Consider the following 21,415-nt stretch of genomic DNA (forward strand, 5'->3'; position numbering starts at 1 on the left):
ATCTCTAGGAACTGGGAGAGATTTAGCAAATGCTACATCCTCTGATGACCAGAAAATCCTCACTGCAGGATTTAAATCCCCTTCAAGTAGTTCAAGATTGATTTTGTTTTTGAACTGACCATGAGATGTGAAATATCCAAGTGTAAAGAATACAATCTCCAAAAAGAGAAATTTGGGCCTAGTGCTGGTTATTATCTGGTTTGTCTTATGTGAATGTAAATGTCACTGTTTTCATTCCAGCGCCCTATGCGGATTTTTGTGAATGATGACCGGCATGTGATGGCAAAACATGCTGCCATCTACCCCACTCAAGAAGAGCTAGAAGCAGTACAGAATATGGTGTCACATACTGAACGGGCACTAAAGGCAGTTTCAGACTGGTTGGATGAGCAGGAGAAAGCCAATTCTAAAACCGAAGCCACTGAAGCAACTGAAGAACCTCTGACAGAAGGAGAGAACAAAGAAGGGTATGTGTGATTTACATCATAGCTGACAGGTGGAAGGGAGGGGATGAATCACTATGAAAAGCTTTGAACTGCTGAAGATGAATTACTTTTTGTGTACAATGGTTCAAGTCTGTGTGTGGTGCAGCAGAGAAGGATGTAACTGTGCCACCTCAGTTGACCAATGCAACAGTGCCCTTTCTCATTTTCCCCATATTCTTGAAATCCCCAATATAATTTAATCAAATTAACTTGTCCATTGTTCAGGGAGTACATGAAGATAATGTTGATTTCATGTCAAATGTTTCTTGTCTTAGCTCTTTGCTAGTCAATTTAAATCTGTCCATATCTACTAATATTAAATACTTGCAAGATTTCAATCACCAACCTATCTCCTCCACCTTTGTTGCGGAGAGATTTGCATTTGTACAATTTCAACTTGAACTGATCTCTCTTGCCATCCTAAAACACTACTGTCAAAGAAAAGTAGTCACTTTTAAACCCATTAAAAAATCCTGTCTCATCAATTTGAGTGCATTTTTTTTGGAAAAGGTACCCAAGGGTAGTGGACCTTGTCCTGCCTGATAGGCTGGTCTAAAGTTGAGATCCAGGGTGACCTAATTAATTGGATGCAGAAGTCCTAAAATGGGGAGATTTGGTGCCCATTTCCATGACAGTGCTGAAGATTGAAGATCAGGCAGCATTCATGGAGAAAAACTAAAATGGGATCCATATGTACTGAGGAGGGGCAGAGAAGTGAAATGGTGGAGAAACACGGAGGGGAGGAGACCACTAAAGGGATGGGGGAGAGGTTAGAGATAAAAGTGAGAACAGAAGCAGATGTCCTCTCATGAGATGGTCTTCTACTATAGATCATCAGAAAATGTCCTTTTTCTTCAAGAAACATAGCTTCCCTTGTTCTGCCATTGATTATACCCCTTACCAACATCTCACAAAATAATACAACACAGAAACAGGTCCTTCAGCCCATGTGTCTTATGTTGAATGTGATGTCTAAACTCCCATATTCATGTGTCCATCAGAGCCTTTTAAATGCTATTGCATTTTGGTAGCCCATTCCAGGCACCAACCACTCTCTGTAGTGGAAAAAAAATTGCCTTGCATATCTCTCACAAACTTTTTGCACCTTGCCTTTAGTGTGTGTCCTCTTTTTGCCCTGGGGATAATCTTCTGACTCCACCCTATCTATGCCTCTCGTGATGTTATGCACCTCTATCGGGTCTCCATTCTTGTGTTCCAGAGGTAACAACCCAAGTTTGTCCAATCTCACCATAATTCACAACATCTTGATAAACTTCTTCTGATCTCTTTCCTGTAATGGAATGAGCAGAATTGCATGCAATATTCCAACAGCATCCTTACCAAAGTTTTGTATAGCTGCAACATGACCTTATTTTCAAACTCTATTCCTTATATAATGAAGCCAAGAAAAGCAGATGCCTTTTTTACTGCTCTATTTACTTGGATGGCCACATACATGTCTGGGACCCCCAGAACCCTCAACACATCAATCATTTTAGGAGCCCTATCATTAACTGTAAACATTCCCCTTACATTTGACTCTCAAAGTGTGACACCTTGCACTTGTCTGAATGAATCTCCATGTGCTATTTCTCTGTCTCTTATCTGTAACTGATCAAAATCATGTTGTATTCTTTGATTACCCCCCCCCCCCCACACTGTCCATAATTCCACCAATCTTTGTTTCATATGCAAGATCTTCATTTAAGCTCTTGTTTTTGCCTAACTTTTTCTTTCCTCACAACAGAACAAGAATTGAGTTTCTTTGGTTCCCATTTTCCACCCCAACAGTTTCCTCATCTGACATATCCTTAGATATTTTTGGCGCCTTCAGTGAGATTCCAATGTCAATCATATCATCTCCCCACCCCTTCTCAGCACAGGGATCATTCTCTTGTGTGTCCTCCCTGCCCACCTATCCTTTCTCAACTCCTGATTTCCAGCCACTCTAATTCTCCTACCATTCCTATGTAGATATGGCTCTCAGTCTCATCCATTGCCAGGGTGAAGCCAAACAAATTTAAGGAATGATGTATGATATTCCTCCTTAGGCAGCCTAAAATCCAACAGCATGGACATAGCATTTTCCAATTTAGGTAACTTCCCTTTTCTAATTTTTTCCATCTCTACTGTATCTGCTTCTGATCTCACCTTTTTTTTTCAAACCTTTTCCCCAGCCCTCCAGTCCTATCTGTGCAGGTTTCTCCACCTGTCCCAACTTGTATCCAGTGTCCTTCACCTCTTGATAAAAAGATTCTGATCTGAAATGTTGATGGATGACTGCACTCCATGAATGCTGCCTGTCCTGCTGAGTTCCTCTAGCAATTTCTTTTTCCTCTGGATACAAAATTGGCCTGATGGAAGTAGTCGGATGTGGAAGTACAGGGTTATTTTCCCAGATTAGAGGCCTGAATCCAGTGCTGTTTCACAAAGCAAGCTGCTGGGTCCCCTGTTGTTATCAATGATTTGGACAAAATATAGGTGGTGTGATTAGTAAGTTTGCAGCATTGACCACCACAAATAATAGTTAAGTTGTAGATAGTGAGTAATGTTGCCTAAAATAAGATTGCTGTTGGAACAGGATCTAGATTAACTGGGAAAGTGGATAAAGGGAGGACAGATGGAATTTGGTTATAGTTAGGGAAATTAAGCAAGGACAGGATTTGCATAGAAATTCCTTGGGTATATTCTAGAATAGAGACTTTGGGGCACAAATATAGTATATAGTTTTGTTGTTGTTCTTTTAAAAGTAACACAATAGTCGAAGTGAAGGTATTTGACGTGCTTTGACTTCATCAGACGGAGTTGAGTGCAAGAGTTAGTACATTGCAGCTATATAGAACATTGGAGAGACCATATCTGGAGTATAGTATATAATCTAGGAAGGATGTGATTATGCCGAGAAAGATCCAAAAAAGATTCTCAAAGATATTTCTGGGACTGGAGGTCTTGGAACTGTTTTCTTGGGTGAAGGAGATTAAAGTGACCTTGTAGAAGTTTATAAAATCATGGGGTCTTAAATAAATTGAACACTTTGTGATGTTCCCAAGGCAGGGGAACCTAAAACTAGAGGGCATAGATTTAAAGGAGTGATTTTCAAATTCATTCTCCCTCCCCCCCCCCGGCCAAACTCACATTCCACCTTAAGTAATCCCTATGCTATAAGTGCTCTGTGGTTAGTAAAGGATTACTTAAGGTGGTATGTGAGTGGAAAGCAAGGTTTGAAAATCACTGTTTTAATCATGCCTAATTGACTTGTGTTCAAGGTTTCATAACTCCAAAGAAAATGGGCCAATGACAATTTTTCTCAAGAGATATTTCAGTAAAATTGGGTCTAGAGCAGTGGGTTTAGGGGGGCAGTTTGAAAACCACTTGTTTAAAGTGAGAGAGGAAAGATTTAAAGGAGAGTGGAGGGGCAATTTTTCCACAGAGTGGGAGGTGTGCATTTAGAAAGAGCTGTTAGAGGAAGTGGTTGCAATTAACATAATTATGGTTCAAAAGACATTTGAACAAGTTCATGAATAGGAAAGGTTTAAAGAGATTTAGGCCAAATGCAAGCAAATGGGATTTTCTCAGGAATGGACCTTGTTGGATGGATGAGGTGGGCCAAAGGAGTAAGGATAACCCTGATATTGTTGAGTGAATTTTTAGGCCACATGCATCTTGTTGGTGTAATGTGAGTTGATAGTAACAGATAATAACAATAGGAAGGAAATTTGAACAACTTTGCCTTAAAGTAACAGATTAATCTTCCTGAGCCATAGATGACCATGCAATCCCAATGTTAGTTCATAGAAGAACAAATCCAACTACTTTGATCTTTTATGCTCAATTTCTGGTGTTTTGCCTCAATGCTTAATGTAACTTTCTTTTGTACTTCTGTTAATAAAAGCAAAGATTATGATTCTTTCTCTCAACTTCTATCACCTTTTGCATTTGTGCATTCAATTTGAAAACATTGTTTATTTTAGTCATTCTGCTCTCCTTGTTGATCAATTTCTTTTCCCATATGAATGTCCCTTTCTGTAATTTGACTAACCTTAAAATTATTGCTTTCTTCATTGTCCTCACTTCAGAGTTTTGTATTATTTGCAGACTTCAAAATAGAATATAAATAGGAATGGCAGAACCAAGCACAGGAATTTTCCTTTGTCCAAAAATCAAAACAATGCATATTTGTAAGACAAATTAACATCATACTCCAATGTCCCATTTGACCATGTGGGCTTAATTTTTCTGTGGCGTAGATTCCAAGAACACTTGGAAGGTTTAAATATACTAATTGTATTGCCCTGATAAAGTCCTCCAAGGTTAATCAGATGGGATTTGCCTTTAATAAATCTGTGCTGACCCTCATTTAACACTGTTTTTGCATTGCCCTGAGTTTTTTTTTTCAAAATTACATTGATACACTTTGGCTTCAATTAATTAAATAAAGAAATACTTGGAAATAGTGTCTGATGTAGAAAGCACAACCAAACTCCCATAAGCAATACTATAATGACTAAATTTGTGTGGGGTTTTCAAAGGAAAAAAGCATCTATGAAATTGAGCAATCAGGCATTCATCTGAGGGATATCTTTTTCAACTTCCCATCCAATAGTTAATATCTCCCTGAGTTACTGATGCTATTGCTGAATCTATTTTTGATTTCTGCACTCAATTATTTGGGACTTAATCTAGACCCAGTACTACATGAAAGGAAAAAACAAGCTCGTAACTTTATTTCCTCATTGATGTGGACATTTTGAACAGGATCATAACATTTTTTTAATCCTTTTGTCCTCTGTCTCATCTCCCTTGGATCCAAAAGGATTGGAATGAAAAGGATGTTGTCAGAGCCTGTGTAATTACTATCTGCGCCTCCCTTGCAACATAAAATACATTTCTAGGAACAGTTGACCTGAACCATCCTCCTTTGTCACATTCTCCTTTGGATACAAAATATTCATTCATTGTCTCTTGGTTTCTAACCAACCACACTCTCTGATTTTTGACAGCACTATTGTAGCTCCATCATTCTGTTTTGCTGTTTTTTTTGGCCTTGCCCTGCAATATGACCATCTTGAGGCCATGGGAATGTCAAGGCCCCTGGTAAAGCAGTAATTCTTCCAAGAATCAGACACATTTGATCTTTTACAAAAATTGAGCTATTTTCTGATCTAAACATGGCATTCTTGGCAGATTTAAATCTTGGACTTCTAAACCAAATGAAGACATTATTTCAAGTGTTAATGACTGTTCCTTCACAAATGCTTTTATTCTCCATGTATTTCAATGCAATGCTCTGAAGTGAGGAAATGTCTAGGATACATTAGGCAATACTTTTTTGATCAGGTTTAAATGTTTCCCATAAGCTAATTAAAAAGTTAAACTACTATCATTTGTCATTAGTTTAAAAAATTCAAATTAACATGAAAAATAATTATGGTATTTAAAAAATCAAAAGATCAAAGGGTAAATGGAATGTTGAGACATCTTGAATTAAGAATCAAGACTAGAGATTTTTATCTAGCTCTACAAAAATTGAGTTGGATCACACCAAATCATCATTCCGTGGGATGGATTTATTGGCTTTGGTTATGTTCCCTGGAATTTTAAGGCTAATTTGAAAAGCATTCAGTGTTATGGTGAACTATGATTTTTTTTGGTCTGGGAGTCCAGTAGTATTGAGCATACTTTTTAAGTTTAGAACTGGTCCTTTTCAACAGTGAATTAGATAATAGTTCTATAGATGGAAGGTTTTTTTGCTCTTCCAAAATAAAAGATACCCTTGTTATCTAAGGGTATTGGTGGGGGGGAGGGGGGGGAATTGTGGGTGGTGGAGAGATAGAGTGCAGTGGCAGGGCATGTGGTTAGGTCACATCAGCCATGATTTTAATGATTTTGGCAGACCCAATTTGAGAGGCAGATTGGCCTCCTTTTCCCATGTTAATGAAATGGCTGTTAACTAAGGCATGAATGGCACCAGCTGGTGCATACATTTCTATCGTGACCTATTATTTTTCTTTTTCTTTCACAGAATGGAAGACCATGACAACTTTACCATGTATGCCAAATTTTATTATCATTAAACTGGTAGATTATTGCAGATGCAAAATTTTATTGATAACAAACATTAGATCTGTGACTTTCTGTAATATTGCTGCTGCTATCACAAATGTGGATTAAAAAGTTGCAACTTTGCAATTTACAACACTTGTTTTCTATCCAGGTGACTTCATAGTGCGTGCATGTTTAAAATATTTCTTTAAGAGAATAGGCTGTGACTATTTTATGTGCAAAATACTAGAACATTTCTGTACTTGAACCCAATTTTAATGCCATATTTCAAAGTAGAAGTATGCACGTGGGAAGATTTTGGGGAGCGTTGTTCCATTTCTTTTGCTCTCTAACATAAGTTACTAGTAATGGTGTGGACTGACTTTTTGCCATTCATACTGGGGCTCCATCTGCCCTTTGGAGGGTATAAGATGGTCTGTACTATACAGACTATCTCTAAATGATTATCAGTCAATTATCCACAGTTATCTCATTGTTTCCTCATTGCTGTTTGGAGGAGATTCTGCTGTGTGCAAATTGGCTGCCATGTTTTCTGCACTTTTAAAAGGTATTTGGTCGTAAAGCCTTTTGGGACATTGAGGTCATGAAAAATTCTATATAAATGTGAGTTTTATCTTTTCATCTGGAATTAAAGACACTAGAATAATTTTAAATCACCATTTGTATGTCCAGCATCGCTGTTGCAGGACACTTGCATCATCAGAGCAGAAATCTGACATAGAGTTTCACTGGAAAATACTGTGTAAAAATAAATGGGTCTTACATTCTATTTGTCTTTTTATTTTTAATTTATTAAAAAATAAAAAGAATAGTGGATAATTTACCTTTTAGGTGGCTTCAATGTCTTTGAAAAAGATTATTGAACATTATGGATTCACAAGAGATCAATCATGTGGTTAAGAATCCCATTGGAGATTGACCAGAATGTTAGAATTCCACATACAGTTTGAGGGAAAACATTCTAGGTCCAAGAGCATTGTCTTCAACGTTAAGAACAGTATGAAAAGGCAGTTCGCTCGAGCTGTCTGGGTGTCAGTGATCAGTGGATGAGCAGTGACTGACATTTGCTTCATAATGCTCAAAAGAGATTTATTCCAGTTTGAACATAATATGGTATGCAGAAATTTACTGTGCCCGCTTGGTGTCTATATCATTTCTATTTATGAACCCTTTAAATGCTCCTATCATGTCTGCTTTACCGCTATCTCTAGCAGCAAGATCCAGAAACCTGCCACTGTCTTAAAAAGGAGCCTATCTCACACATATTTTAAACTATCTCCCTTCTCATTTCAAATGCATGCCTTCTAATACCTGACTTTTTTTTACCCTGACAAAAAGATTGTCTCTACCCTACCTGTCTCAATTTTATAAATTTCTATCCGGACTCTACTCCAGAGAAAACCATCTAGGCTTGTCTGATCTTTCCTTATTAACTCATACACATAAATCCAGGTTGTGTCCTGGTAAATGTATCCTTTCCAAAACTACTATTTTCTTCCCGAAATGGAGTGACCAGAACTGGAAAGAAGGGTTCCATGAGAAATGGGAATCATCCATAGTTAACAAAGAAGGTCAAGGAAAGTGTTAAATTGAATTTGGGGCATACAAAGTGATACGGCTAGGAGAAGCAGGAAGACTGAATATTGAGTAACCAGCAAAAGGAGAAATAAAATTAATTTCAGGCAAAACTTGTACAAAGAGGAGGGTGGCCAGGGTAAAAGTGAGACCTCTTGTGAATGATCCTGGTGAATTAATTAATAACTGGAAACAAAATGGCATATCCCGTAAATCTGGGGGCTTCTTTGCATCATTACTGTGGAAAAACACTTTCGTAGGGATAGGCTAATTTTGTTGTATGGAAGAACTTTGAAAAATCCTCATCATGAGAGAGACCACATTAAGGGAAACTCCTGGGACTAAAGGCAGACAAGTTGCCAGGATCTGGTAGTCTGCACCTGAGGGTTTATAACAAAACAAATAATAGAGCTGTTGAAGCCCAAAGATTGAAAGAAAACTAAACTCAAAAAAGGATGATGACAAAAGGCAGGGATCTACAATCCTGCTGTTTAAACATTAACTATTGGCAAGATGCTGGCAACGGAGAGATTATCTGAACAGTTGGGAAAGCTTGATATAATCAAACCTAGTCAATGCTTTTACGAAAGGTAGATTATGTTTGATAAATTTGCTTGAATTTTTTTGAGGATATGACAGTTGACAAAGGGGAATGTTTTGACGGAGCAGTTTTTGACAGAAATTTTCCATAACAAAATTTGCAAATCCTTTATAAAACATTTTTTAAAATTTGTAATAAAAATGCACTCTTGTGGAATTTGTGGTCAGAATAAATGGATACAATGTACAGAACCAAAACTAGTTTACCAAAGACAACAATTGCAAGCTGCCAGTTCACAATGAGAGGCTACTCAAGGGATTTGCTTTGGAAACTGACAAGGCAGTCTCTTTGATTACTTGATCATGGAGTCATTCAGCACAAGGAAACCTAACTCATCCATGCTGACTTAGTTGGCATTCTAGGTGAGTCCCATTTGCCTGCATTTGGCCAATATCTTTTTAAACCCTTTGTATGTAAACAAACGTCTCATTGTTTTTGTTTAAATGTTGAAATACAAAAAAATACTCGTAATAAATTCAATTCCATCTAAGCCCCTGTGCATGGATGAATCTGTCAATATTGAAAGTTAATATCTCCCAGAATACTAACTTGCTATTCTTATACTATCTACAATCTTCATGAACATCTCTTCTCTGATTTCCACTACTTTGGCGGGGAGTGGGGGGGGGGGGTGCGGAGAGAATTGGGGATCGATAATATAATTTCCATCAAATGCATCCTTTTTTGTGTTCTATATCCTACCTCCCACACCACCCCTAACCAAGGAGATAGTCTCCAAGCTCGATTATGTGCTCCATCAAAAATGCAGCAGCTCTTCCTGCCCCAAAATCTCCCACTGACACCTATTTCATGCCTGTGCCATCTGTATTTTGAAATATTAAGTTGCCATTCCTGCCCTGTTCACAGCCATGTTTCATTTATAGATATAACTCAAGTCCCCCAAGCCAATCCATGAACTGAGTTTGACCTCCTTGCCTGTTGAGCCTCTTTTATTGAAATCATTTAAACTGTTTATTTCAATGCCTTTTCTTTCTCTTTGCCATGCTCATGACTTCTAAACTTGCTCTCTTTGATGACAGTATTTTCCCCCATCTGCTTCATCACTGCTCAGGGTCCCATTACTTGTGAGTCTAGCTTAAACCTTCCTGAGTAATGGGAGGCCTAGAATAGATTAGCAATGATCATGTTAAATGGTGGGGCAGATGGAAGGTCCATTTTGCCTACTCCTATTGTTGTGAATCTTGTCAAGATATTGAACATTTATTTTGGTTCATTTACAATTTAGGGAACAGAACTTGCAACAGTACTGGCTTTGGATTAGTCTATTATTTTCCTAATGCTTGTGATTCCTCCAGACAAAATCTGGAGCCCTTATAGCCAATATTTGTAGGTAAAATGGTCAGGGAATTGGGGTCTTTGGGGAATTGGCACTGAGGAGGAATTGAGACGTGGGATAGAATGGAAATGATATCTGGCATTAACTGTTGGGAATTTGTACCTCGTCCTACCAATGGAATGGTATTGTACAGCTGGGTCTTTCTTCATTGAAAGCTTCATCTTCATACTCTGTGACAAATGAGCTTCCTGAACTGAAGAGTGAACCCACAAGAATGTTCAACAGGCATATTGCATAGTTTGTGTGCTGGAATGTAACTATAATGTTGATAATGTAGGATACTATAATGTTGAAATGGATCTTGTATTTTTAAGATCTTGAGCAGCAGCCTGAATCATTTGTTTAGCTTTTTTTGTGTTTGGTCAGCAGTTAAGAGCAACGTTCAGGGGCATAGGCGGTTACAACTCAGGTGGAATTTCAAGTGGGATGGGTGACTTGTCCTTGATCAGAATTGTAGTTTAATTGGAGCTTTATTTGCTAACGTGAATTCCAAATTTTATTTTATGGTTGTTGTCCACATTCTAAAACCATGATTTGAAAATGTTTGTATGGAATTTAACTGAATTATTCTAAATAAGTTTTGTCAAATTTGCTAGCTGAGTTGGGGACAGAAAATCTAGTTATTCCCCTGCACATCTGAAATATCAAACATCTTCATTATATTTTTCTCTCTGTTACCCATGCAGTCCCTGCGTACAAATATTCATACCATTAGAGCAAGGTTTTATGAAGTGACATTCAAACTTCTAATTATTTATTAGGGTATTCTAGATTTGGTGTTTTGTGGTCTCGTTTGAGAATTTTAAATGGGGTGGTCCAGCCGACATTGTTAATTTCAACATTGAACCTTCTGGTACCAAAGGAAACTCTTATGGGAATCCTCAGGACTATATTGTGTTCCATTGGGAGGATACTGCACTGCCAATTTAGATTTTGCACTGCCTTTTTTTTGTTGACTCCTGTTTATTTTGGAAGCCAAAACATATTTAGGGGAGGGGATGACAAATTTATCTTTAAGTCATGGTGAAGATTGAAGTGTTTTACCTCTCAACAGGGAACAGAAGTCTACAGAACAGAATGCTAGCCGGACCCTGCGGGGTGTGATGAGAGTTGGGCTTGTTGCCAAGGGGCTCCTCCTAAAAGGAGATCTTGACCTTGAACTTGTACTGCTCTGCAGGGATAAGCCTACTAAATCCCTACTGACTAAGGTCAAAGACAATTTGGCTGTGCAATTTGCGGTAAGTATTTTTTTTTCCCTGAATAAAGTATACTGCAAACTTTTGGTTTTTATTCTATTGCAAGAAATTTTGTAGCTGAAGCAACTGGGGCCTAAACAGATTCATTCAGCTTCATAATGTTTGATTGATCTGAGACTTGCCTTTAATAGTTCAAGTATTAAAAGCAAAAATGAAAGTCTTGAATTGTTCTTTCATTTTATCTAGACCATCAGTGAGGAAAAGTATGAAATAGAGCCTTCAGTTCAAGAGGCAGCGATAATTATAAAGAATGACAAAGAGGAACCCCTAACCTTGAAGATCAAACTGACCTCTCCTCTGGTCCGGGAAGAGCTTGAGAAGCAGGCTGCTGGAGGTAGGATGGGTTGTAGGTGGCAAACTTCAACCCGCATTATAAAATGTTTATTGGGCCTTCAATATAGCTTGTTTTTTTTGGGTCATGTCTTTGGGTTGAAACTGCAATATATTATGATGGGATTGAGTTACAGCAAGGCCCAGTCGAGTGGAGACTTGAATGGTATGGGTATTTAAATGTCAGTTTTAAGCTTCATTTTAAATCTAGCTTGCAAAGAACTAGTTACTCTCTTGATATGCTTGTCTATTCTTGGTGGTACTCAGAAACTGTTTATTCAAGTTTGAATGGTTAGTGAAAATACCTGAATTGAAGAAGAAAAAAATCCTAGAGAGGTCTAGCAAAGAGCTAGACTGATGAGTAAATTGGATCTTCTGTTGTCATTGCCAGGTGTATTGAGTTTGGTATAATAAAACCAAACGCTCAACTGGCAATTTTATAAAGTATATATTAATATTGGAGAGGGATCCTTTCCTAGTTTGACCACAAGCTGTCGTATGCATGTTCTTTCCTTTTCTACTGTTGGTGTGTAGAATTGTGCAAAGGTTATGTGCGTTTGTTGTATTACCTTCTGACCATTGTTTTCGTAAAACAGAATTTGTAAAAGGTGCTCACCTGGTTGGCAGTTGGGGTATGCATTTGACTATGGGCTTTGAAAATTCACTTACTGTCTTCCCTCCTATTGGATTTGCAGGAAGTTGTCTGTTAGGTACTGGCCAATGGCATTTGTTAGTGAATAAGAGATGCATGCAGATTAACATTTGTGTTGTAGTTGGACTTCGAATTTTGTAGACAAGAGGGTGGGGATTTTGTAGATGGGCACAGTTTTGCATCTATACGTGCAGACTTAAATGCACTAGAGAAGGAAAAAAATTAATTTGGCTCATTGAAATTGTGCAGTAACGTGTAGTATAATCCTAAGCAAATGACAGCCTCATTTTGAATGTTCAATTTTATTGGGTGTGATTAAATTAATTCTACTATATTGTAAAATGTACAAATGTCTTATATTTTGGCCTGAAATGCACTAGTTCGTTAATCTGCACAATTTCCCCATGAACATATAGATTATGATCTCTGGCATTTCCACCCATGCTGAATAATTCTAAGTACACCCCTATAGATGTTAAAACAGCCATGATCTGTAGTATACTGCAGCTTTATATCCTGCAACTGCTTGACATGTTATCTTTGCAATTCTAGCCTTTTGATGGTCCAATACACACCAAATGTTGCATACTCAAGCTAGCTCTAAGTTGATTTAAGACTTCTGAACAAGTTGTCCAGAAGACTTGAAACTTGTAAGAATTTTTCCTGATTGTGCATGTGTTCAAGTTGTTGAAAGCCACTGGTTTATACTCAAGTAAGTTTGCATTGCAGCAAAAATGACCATTTGTTGGGCCTTTCAGATTTGCTTAGCATCTGAAAAAGTTGACATGGCTGGCAAGAGTTTTTGATAAACTCTTTCTGGATTCATTCACTTGTTTTTACCTTGCAACATCTGCCATTTTTCATACTATATAGTCCTTAGGTGGTGACCTTCAATTTTGTCTATTATTGCTGCCCTGTAAAGTTACTGAAACACTTTTCCAAGTAAGACCAAAAGGAAGAAACAAATTAAATCAGCTCACTGGTGACTTGAGTAAATTGTCTTAAAACCTTTGTAGTTGAACCCCTCTTCCTTTTCCCCTCAATTCTCATTAAGCCTGATCTTGCACTGATTTGCTACAATTTGTCACATCTTCAATCACAGAAGACCTCTATTTTTAACATCTGTGAAGTAATTGTATAGTGTTTTACTCACGACTGGAGAATGTAGACATCATAGTCCAATATGCAGTAAGGTGTGCTAGGAAACTACAAAGTTTATTGAGTTAAACATTGGTTTGGCACTTTACTATCTAGTTTCAAATCCAGCCAGTTCTGATGAGATGAAGTTCTCATTTTATACTCTTTATGTGATGAATTGAGGAGTTGTAGTACTATTTCATGCTAGATTTTGGGCTGCAGGACATGACTACAGTACCAAATTGTTTCCTTGTTAGTGTCTGGCCTCCTATATTTTGGCAAAGAGATCAGAAATTTGTAATCACACTGTTTATGGGTTTCTGAGCAAGCCAACTGCTAGTTAACAATTGAATTGAGCTTTTTAATTTAGGTTATTGGGGAGTTCTATTTAATTGATAGCTGGTGGATCTGATACCTGAAAGTCTGAAGAACTTGCTTGGAATAACTTGCAGTTAATCAATATGTTAATATGACAAAAAAATCTGGAATATTACTTTCCTGCAACTAAAATGGAATGTATTAACTTTCCTTGCACAAAGTGTGTCCTGTGTGTACAAATCTACCATTTGATCAATAGATTTTTGTGGGATTTGAATTCATTGCAATGGTAAATTGAAAGTTGACTGAGTTTAATGTATTGTTCCCTGGTATGTTTCCTTTCTTCGAGCATTAAAAGCATCTGTTTTGGCTCAGATCTTGATTTGATCCTGGTCCATTTCTGTTTCTGGGATACCAGGTGATTGAATTCAGCTGATTTAGCTGAAAATCGCTTGTAATTTTTGGACTTTTTTAAAAATCATTTGGCCTCATTATTCAGGAATATATGTGATAAAGGGACCTTCCTGAAACTCTGGTCAGTAATGGAACTACCGGACCATTCAATTTTGCTGCAGTGCAGACACCACCAAGTTTGGAATATGCAGTGGGAAACTGGGGAAATAAAGCAACGGAACTAATATCACTTTTGGTGCTGAAAGCTTGTGCATCAAACAGGTAGCCCTGAGAAAGGGTTCAATCTGAACACAACAGCTTAAAAACACTTGTACGTTGCCTAACAGTTTCCCACTGTATATAAAAATTAATATGGTATTTTTGAAGTTTTTGTTATTGCCTGTGGATTTACTATTTGATCACGTCTACCAAGCCTTCTAGTTTGTCAATTCTTTTAGGGACGCTGGACCTTTGACCAACTGGACGCTCTCTGTCATGGGGGCCTGGGCAGTCGACCTTCGTGGGCAGAGGGGGTTTCCCTCGGACATAGCCCCAAGCCTACTCGATAGTTTCCCTTTTCTAGTTTAATTAACAAGATCAGATAGATGAGTAATGACATTTTAGTTGAACATCACCAATAACATAAGTGCAGGGATTCAAAAACTATATAGAATGCATATTAATAATTACTATTACAAGACTTTAATCTTACAGTGTAGTATACATTCCTTAGTCTCTACCATTGTTCAGGTGTACACTAGTGTTCTCCTCCACATTTAGCTACATTACAAAGTGAATTAAATAGAAATGTTGAGTGTTCACTGCAACTTGACTTTTGGTGGGGAGCCCTGTTTGCCCAGTAGGATGCTGCCGCTCCCCGCCGCATGACAGAAACCCCTTGGTCAAACTGCCTGTCTTCTTATTCCACTCCATCAATAGAAACTGTAACGATGAGTGAGCCTGCGGATGTATTGGACAGGCAGAAATGCCTAACCGCCTTGGCGTCCCTGCGACACGCCAAATGGTTCCAGGTTTGGATCTTGTTCTTACATTATTGTCTAAAGTAGAAAGTTTTTATTAAAATTATTGATTCTGTTCATTTTGTTAATTACGTGTGTTGAATTGATTTTGGAATTTTTAATTTTTGTGCAGCATTTGGCTTCTGTCTTGGCACAGCTGCTAATAAGCACTTATTTAAATGACTATAATAGTAAGGTGGAAGGAACTTTGTATGGGGTGGGGGTTCCAGGAATTAACGTTAGTTTTTTTTGTATAATTGCATTGTTGCTGCTTTGTGCTAAGAGTAATTTTTATGAAGCATACTAGATTGATATGTAGTTTTCATTTTAAATGCAAGAACATTTTTTACCCTTGACAAAGTAGCACTGCAGGTAGTAGTTTTGCATTTTGTGCTGAATTGAAGTACAAACGTTGAAACTTGGCACTAACTTCCCATTCCATGATTTTGTAGGCGAGAGCCAATGGGCTGAAGTCATGTGTCATTGTCATCCGTGTTCTCCGGGATTTGTGTTCAAGAGTTCCTACGTGGGCACCGCTGAAAGGATGGGTATGTGGAGTTTTATGTAAAAACAAAATGCTGGAAATAGTGGATAAGGCACTTTCCGTGGAAAGAAATGGCTAACATTTTGTGTTGTAAGTTCTTTGTCAGAGCTAGGAAACACAAAATGAGTTGGTTTTAAGTTGCTGAGAGCAGGAACGAGGAATAAATAGAATGTTTTGTGGGGGGTGGTCTGAAGAATAGCAGCAGGAACTTGGACGTGTGCACATTGTTGACTTTCATAGGTTAAACCTGTTCTCTAGAGAATGTGCGAGAGCAGAGACTTGAGAGTACAGGTACATAGTTCCATGAAAATGGCAAGTGGTGAAGGAGTTTGGCATGCTTTCGGGGTATTGAGTACAGAAACTGGTGGGAAAGCATGGGAGTATAGTACAGCTGATCACCCAGCTATAGCAAAGATCATCCTTAAGTTGGAAAGGGTGCAGAAAAACTTTTGAGTGTGTTACTGGGACTGGCACACTTGAATTACAAAAAGAGGCTGGGACTTTTCTCCCTGGCATGGAGGAAGCTGAGGAGGAACCTTTGTTGAGGCTCATAAAATCATGAGGAACATAGATAAGGCAAATAGTTCCCAGAGGAAGTGGTTCAGGAATGGACAATAGTAATAGTTGGAAAACATTCAGACAGCTATATGGATGCCAATAATTTAGAGGAATTTGGACTGTCTGCAGGCAAATTGTCCCAGCTTGGTTGGCATGGCAAGTTGGGGCAAAGGACTTGTTTCCATCCTGATCCCTCTGGCCTTGCATTGAAGCTATTTATTTTACAGTCAGAGTTCTGTGGGGAGAAGCTGGAAACGTGGTTATCTGATTAATAAGTTAACGAGGGTAGTTTGAGCCTGAATGAAGAAACATAGTTGTGAAATTGAGATATTTGGAGAACTAGAACACAAAATAAAGCAAAATTTTGAATGCATAGTTACAGAACCTAATGTCCCAAACACTTCTCCACATCTGCTGGTTGCCCTGATGAGCGACTCCAGCATCTTGTTTTATTTCAGATTTCAGGCATTCAGTTTATTAATTTCTTGATGGTGTTGTCATCAGGGCATTTTGTTCCTTTTTCCATTACTCTCCTAAGTCTCATAAGCACTTGTCCTGTTTTGAAATACTCCGTTCCAGATTGGATGGTCAGAAGCTTAGATTAGTTGTAATTACTTTTACAGCCAATGTCGCAACTTAAATATTTGTTTCTAACTTTAGCCTTTGGAGTTGATCTGTGAAAAGGCAATTGGAACTGCTAACAGGCCTTTGGGTGCCGGGGAGGCCATGCGAAGAGTCCTGGAATGCCTAGCTTCTGGAATTTTAATGCTTGGTATGTGTTTGGTACAGTTGCCACTGTTTACACACACTGATGCATTTTATAAATATTTCAGTAAGGTTCTGATTTATTATCAGAGTACATGCATGACATCACATAGAGCCCTGAGATTCATTTTGTGCGGGCAAGGCAAAATTACCATTTAGTGGTAGTGCAAAAAAAAAACTGTACGTGTAAATAAATAAAGAAATGTAAACAAACTATGCAATGCAGAGATGGGGGAGAAAACAAAGTTGCAAAAGTAAGAGTCCTTAAATTAGTCACTGAGTTTATTATTGAGGAGCCTGGTTGGGGGGTGGGGGGGTGGGTGGGTTGGTAGTAGCTGTTCCTGAGCCTGATGGTGCAAGACTTGTGGCACTTATACATCCAAAAGCTCACTGGTCTTGTAAACTAGGGGTTACAAGTTCATTCTTCACTATGACCTCATTTCTGTGAGAAGTACTGGACAAAGTGGCAGCTCGGTCTTCCTTAAAGAAGAATAAAGAATTTCATACATATTACGTTCTTTTAAAAAAAATGTAGTATTTTGTAACAATAATGGAACCTTTGCCTTTTCTTGATGGTAGCGGTGAGAACAGAATGTGTGCTAGATGGTGTGGATCCTTGATGATTGCTGCTGCTCTCTGTTGCCAGCATTCCCCATAGATGTTCTCAATGATGGGGAGGGTTTTGCCTGTGATGTCCTGGGTTGTGTCCACTACCATTTGCCAGGCCTTGCACTCAGTCCCTACCCAGACCATGATGCAACCGGTCAACACACTTTCCACTACACATCTGTAGAAATTTGCGCGGATTTCTGATGTCATACCAAACCTCCACAAACTCCTGAGGAAGTAGAGGTGCTGACGAACTTTCTTCACGATGCTATTGGTATGTGGGTCCAAGAAAGATTCTCTGTGATGGTGACTCCCAAAACTTAAACCTCTGATTCCCCCAAAGGTGGCAATCTGACTGTATAACTGCAATACAGTTGTATAACATTTGATTGATTGTATATAATTGCTTGGACACTGCCATATCTTGCAATGGTAGTCTTAAAAGATAAATTATCCATTTGTATGTAGCAGAATCTCTACTATTGTCTTCTTGAAAACTAGTTGTCACCATTTCAAAAGAAGCACAAGAAAGTGACTTTGGGATGGTCTCCTTGAGATGATCAAAAGAGGGAAGATGTATCTATCTTACATTGTTCGCTTAATGCGATTTATGTAGCCTATTTACCTTGAAGACCTATTTCTGTATTGTGTGGACAGCTGCTTCAATTGCCTGAGATGGAGACAGATCAAGAGGTATCCCTTTTGACATTTGAGAAATTGTGCCAGTTTGAGTATTTCTCATACATTTTCCTTTTTCTGTATCTAGATGGACCTGGTATCTATGATCCATGTGAAAAGGAAGCTACTGATGCTGTCGGTGATCTTACCAGACAGCAAAGAGAAGACATAACTCAAAGCAGTCAGGTAAAAAAACTTTTTTAATTACTTGTGATTTCTGCTTTAGAATTACATTAAGATAACTGTAAAAACTTTGTTTTTGCTTAGCATGCCTTGCGCTTGGCTGCATTTGGACAGTTGCATAAGGTATTGGGAATGGATCCATTGCCTTCCAAGCTCCCTAGAAAACCTAAAAATGAAAATCCAGTGGATTATACCGGTAGGGATAGCCATTTAACTTTGATTTGTAAATTGGTTGTGTTCATATTTTGGGATAAATTGAAATGTTTGCTTTTGAAAGTCAGACCACTTTTTTTCTTGATTCAATTCTAAAAGATTTGTAGTAGTTAGGCAATTCTTGTCTGCCACACAGAGCAATTTAATTTGATTTTGCATATCATCAAGCTAAACCATAATATCACATAAACCAGGAATCTGATCCTATTGTATATAGTGATGTTCCTTGCCACACATTTAAAGACTGCCTTCCTGCACATTGTTCAATGGAATTTAACTAAGAATCTGGTTCAGGTATCAGGTAGTTGGCATATTGCTCAGTGTAATAATGGTGAATTGAAAATACCTGACATAAGAAGTTGGTAGTGAAACATTACAGCTTCATTGGGAGTCCAACTGAATATTAGAACCCAGGTCTTTTTTGGGGGTGGGTGGGGGTAGGTCTAATGTCAATGAAGGGGATTTTGGAAAAGATCATGAAATTGAAGACAGCAAAATTAAATATAAATTTGAAAGCAAAAAAAATATTCAATCTGAAATTAAAACATGACAGATTTCCCCCCCCCCCCCCACCCCAATTTTTTTTAGTGGATTTCCTTTAAATTCTTAGATCCACTTTTAATTGAGATCAGATTTTAACTGACACATGCAAAAGGTATGTTCCTATATGATCTAAAGTTCAGTACAATTCCGTTTATCCGAAATGATCAAACTCCGCTTCATTGTGAGGTTCAAATTTGCTGATTTGGGCCATTGGGGTCACCAAGTATAGTAAACAAGGACATAGAAGTTGATGTGAGTCAGATTAATTGATTTTACTGGAACTCCTGTGTGACATCAGCCTGAAGCGCTGGCAACACTCCCAGTGTCTCTGGGCTCTCAGCCCCACACGAGTCTGCACTTCAGGGATCCAGTTTGCTTGTGGATGGGTGCAGCCCACTACAGGGGAATAAAAATTAGTCTTTGTGTCTCTCATTTCAGTTTTGTTTGAATGTTGTACATGTGTGGACACCTTTTTATCAAGAAACTGAATAAGAATCGGAGTGAATAGCCATGTTTTGTATTTGTGTTTTCCTGGTATATTATGTGAGAATCTCCTTTGCCTTTGCGTTTATTCCATTTGACCTTATTCAGTCATATGCTTCCTTCCCCCTTCAGGTTTGGGGATGGGATATGGTTCCTTGAACTGGCAAACAAATTTGAATGAGTTATACATGTTTTTTTTTTGGAGCTTTGAATCTTGCATTACATAATTTAACTGATTGAGTTTGTCATTGTATTGTTGGCTGAGCAGGCTGAAAAACTGGAATGTATACACAATGAAAGAAAAGTTCCTTGTCTATTAAGACTGCCCCATAGAATTTGGTTTTTTTTGTGTATTATGACATTCACCCCTATCCTACATTTCACAATTTCCTGATCGTGGCATAAACAGGAGAATTTACTTTGAGTGGGGCATGCATAGTTCATTGCTATAGAACTGGAGGGAGTTTCTTTCCGATCAAAGCCTTTTTAAATTGATCTTTTTTTAATTGGGGGAAAGTAACAGGGGGCAGAACCATCCATGAACATTCCCTAACAGGAAAATAAGTTGCTTTTATGCTATAAATTGCTGTAGTTCATCCATTTGGTGATTATTATTCACTCTGTTAAATATTACAGTGCAAATTCCTCCAAGTGCATTCAGCGCCCCGGTGAAGAGGCCAATGGATGAAGACTCTGGAGAGGACAAGTCTCCAAACAAGAAGAAGAAGAAAACTCAAAAAAAAGGCAAGTTGATGTTGAAGTCTACTTCATTAGATAGTAGAAAGAATAGAATAGTTCACTCAGCTGTGTATATTTACAAATGAAATGTTATGCTTCAAATCAGACATGTAGAGTTGCTCTAAAAATTTACTGCATGTTTACCTATGAAAGCTAAATAAAAGTTTGTCCTTTAGACACTTCAGTGGGACCAATGAAGAGATTTGATTTTGTAGAAAATATTTTTTAATTAAAAAAAAATCCCTTCAGTTGCTGTTGAAGTTAATTGAAGGAATGTACAGGAAAGGGTGTAGAAAAAATGTACAAGAATGTTATTGGGAGCGGAGTCATTGAGTTATAAAGAAAGGTTGAGATTTTTCTCCCTTACACAGAGGAGGCTGAAGATGAACCTTTATTAAGGTTTATAAAATCATGAGTTGCAGCATAGATAAGCAGAATCTTTCCTGTCCTTTTCCCCAGGTAGAGAAGCCTAACACTAGAGGGTGCAGATCAGTGGTTCTCAACTTTTTTCTTTCTATTCACATACCATTTTAAGTATTCCCTATGCCATTGGTGCTCTCTGAATAGTAAGGGATTGCTTAAGGTGGTATGTGGGTAGAAAGAAAACGTTTGAAAACCACTGTTTTAATCATATCTAATTGATTTGTTACGTGCATGGTTTCACGACTCCAAAGGAAATGGGCCAATGACAATTTTTCTCAAGCAAAATATTTCAGTAACAATTGGGTCTGGAGCAGGGATTTTCAACCTTCTCTTCCCACTCAAATACCCCTTAAGCAATTCCTTACTAGCACCAATGGCATAGGAATTAAAGTAGTACGTGAGTGAAAAGAAAAAGGTTGAGAACCAGTGAAGTAGATTTAAAGTGAGAGAATTATATGAAAGGAGTCCTGAGGGGCACCTTTTTCACACAAT

At 38.1% G+C, this 21,415-nt stretch overlaps 1 protein-coding gene across 9 annotated transcripts in view; it reads left to right on the plus strand.

Moving 5' to 3' along the window:
- The window catches only part of ilf3b (interleukin enhancer binding factor 3b), a 70,111-nt gene that overhangs the window by 11,430 nt on the left and 37,266 nt on the right, over positions 1-21,415 (plus strand). For 8 of the 9 annotated variants that reach the window (XM_069927526.1, XM_069927522.1, XM_069927528.1 and 5 more), the window contains exons 3-12: positions 241-467; positions 6,508-6,534; positions 11,136-11,319; positions 11,524-11,671; positions 15,107-15,198; positions 15,639-15,734; positions 16,949-17,060; positions 18,429-18,526; positions 18,608-18,719; positions 20,399-20,506. In XM_069927526.1, the coding sequence (XP_069783627.1) occupies positions 241-467; positions 6,508-6,534; positions 11,136-11,319; positions 11,524-11,671; positions 15,107-15,198; positions 15,639-15,734; positions 16,949-17,060; positions 18,429-18,526; positions 18,608-18,719; positions 20,399-20,506 (1,204 nt within the window). Of the gene's footprint in view, positions 1-240; positions 468-6,507; positions 6,535-7,554; positions 7,662-11,135; positions 11,320-11,523; positions 11,672-15,106; positions 15,199-15,638; positions 15,735-16,948; positions 17,061-18,428; positions 18,527-18,607; positions 18,720-20,398; positions 20,507-21,415 lie in introns of those variants that run through there. The other variant, XM_069927529.1, reaches the window with a different exon arrangement.

The sequence above is a fragment of the Narcine bancroftii genome, chromosome 3 (genome assembly GCF_036971445.1).
Source record: "Narcine bancroftii isolate sNarBan1 chromosome 3, sNarBan1.hap1, whole genome shotgun sequence".
Lineage (NCBI taxonomy): Eukaryota > Metazoa > Chordata > Chondrichthyes > Torpediniformes > Narcinidae > Narcine > Narcine bancroftii.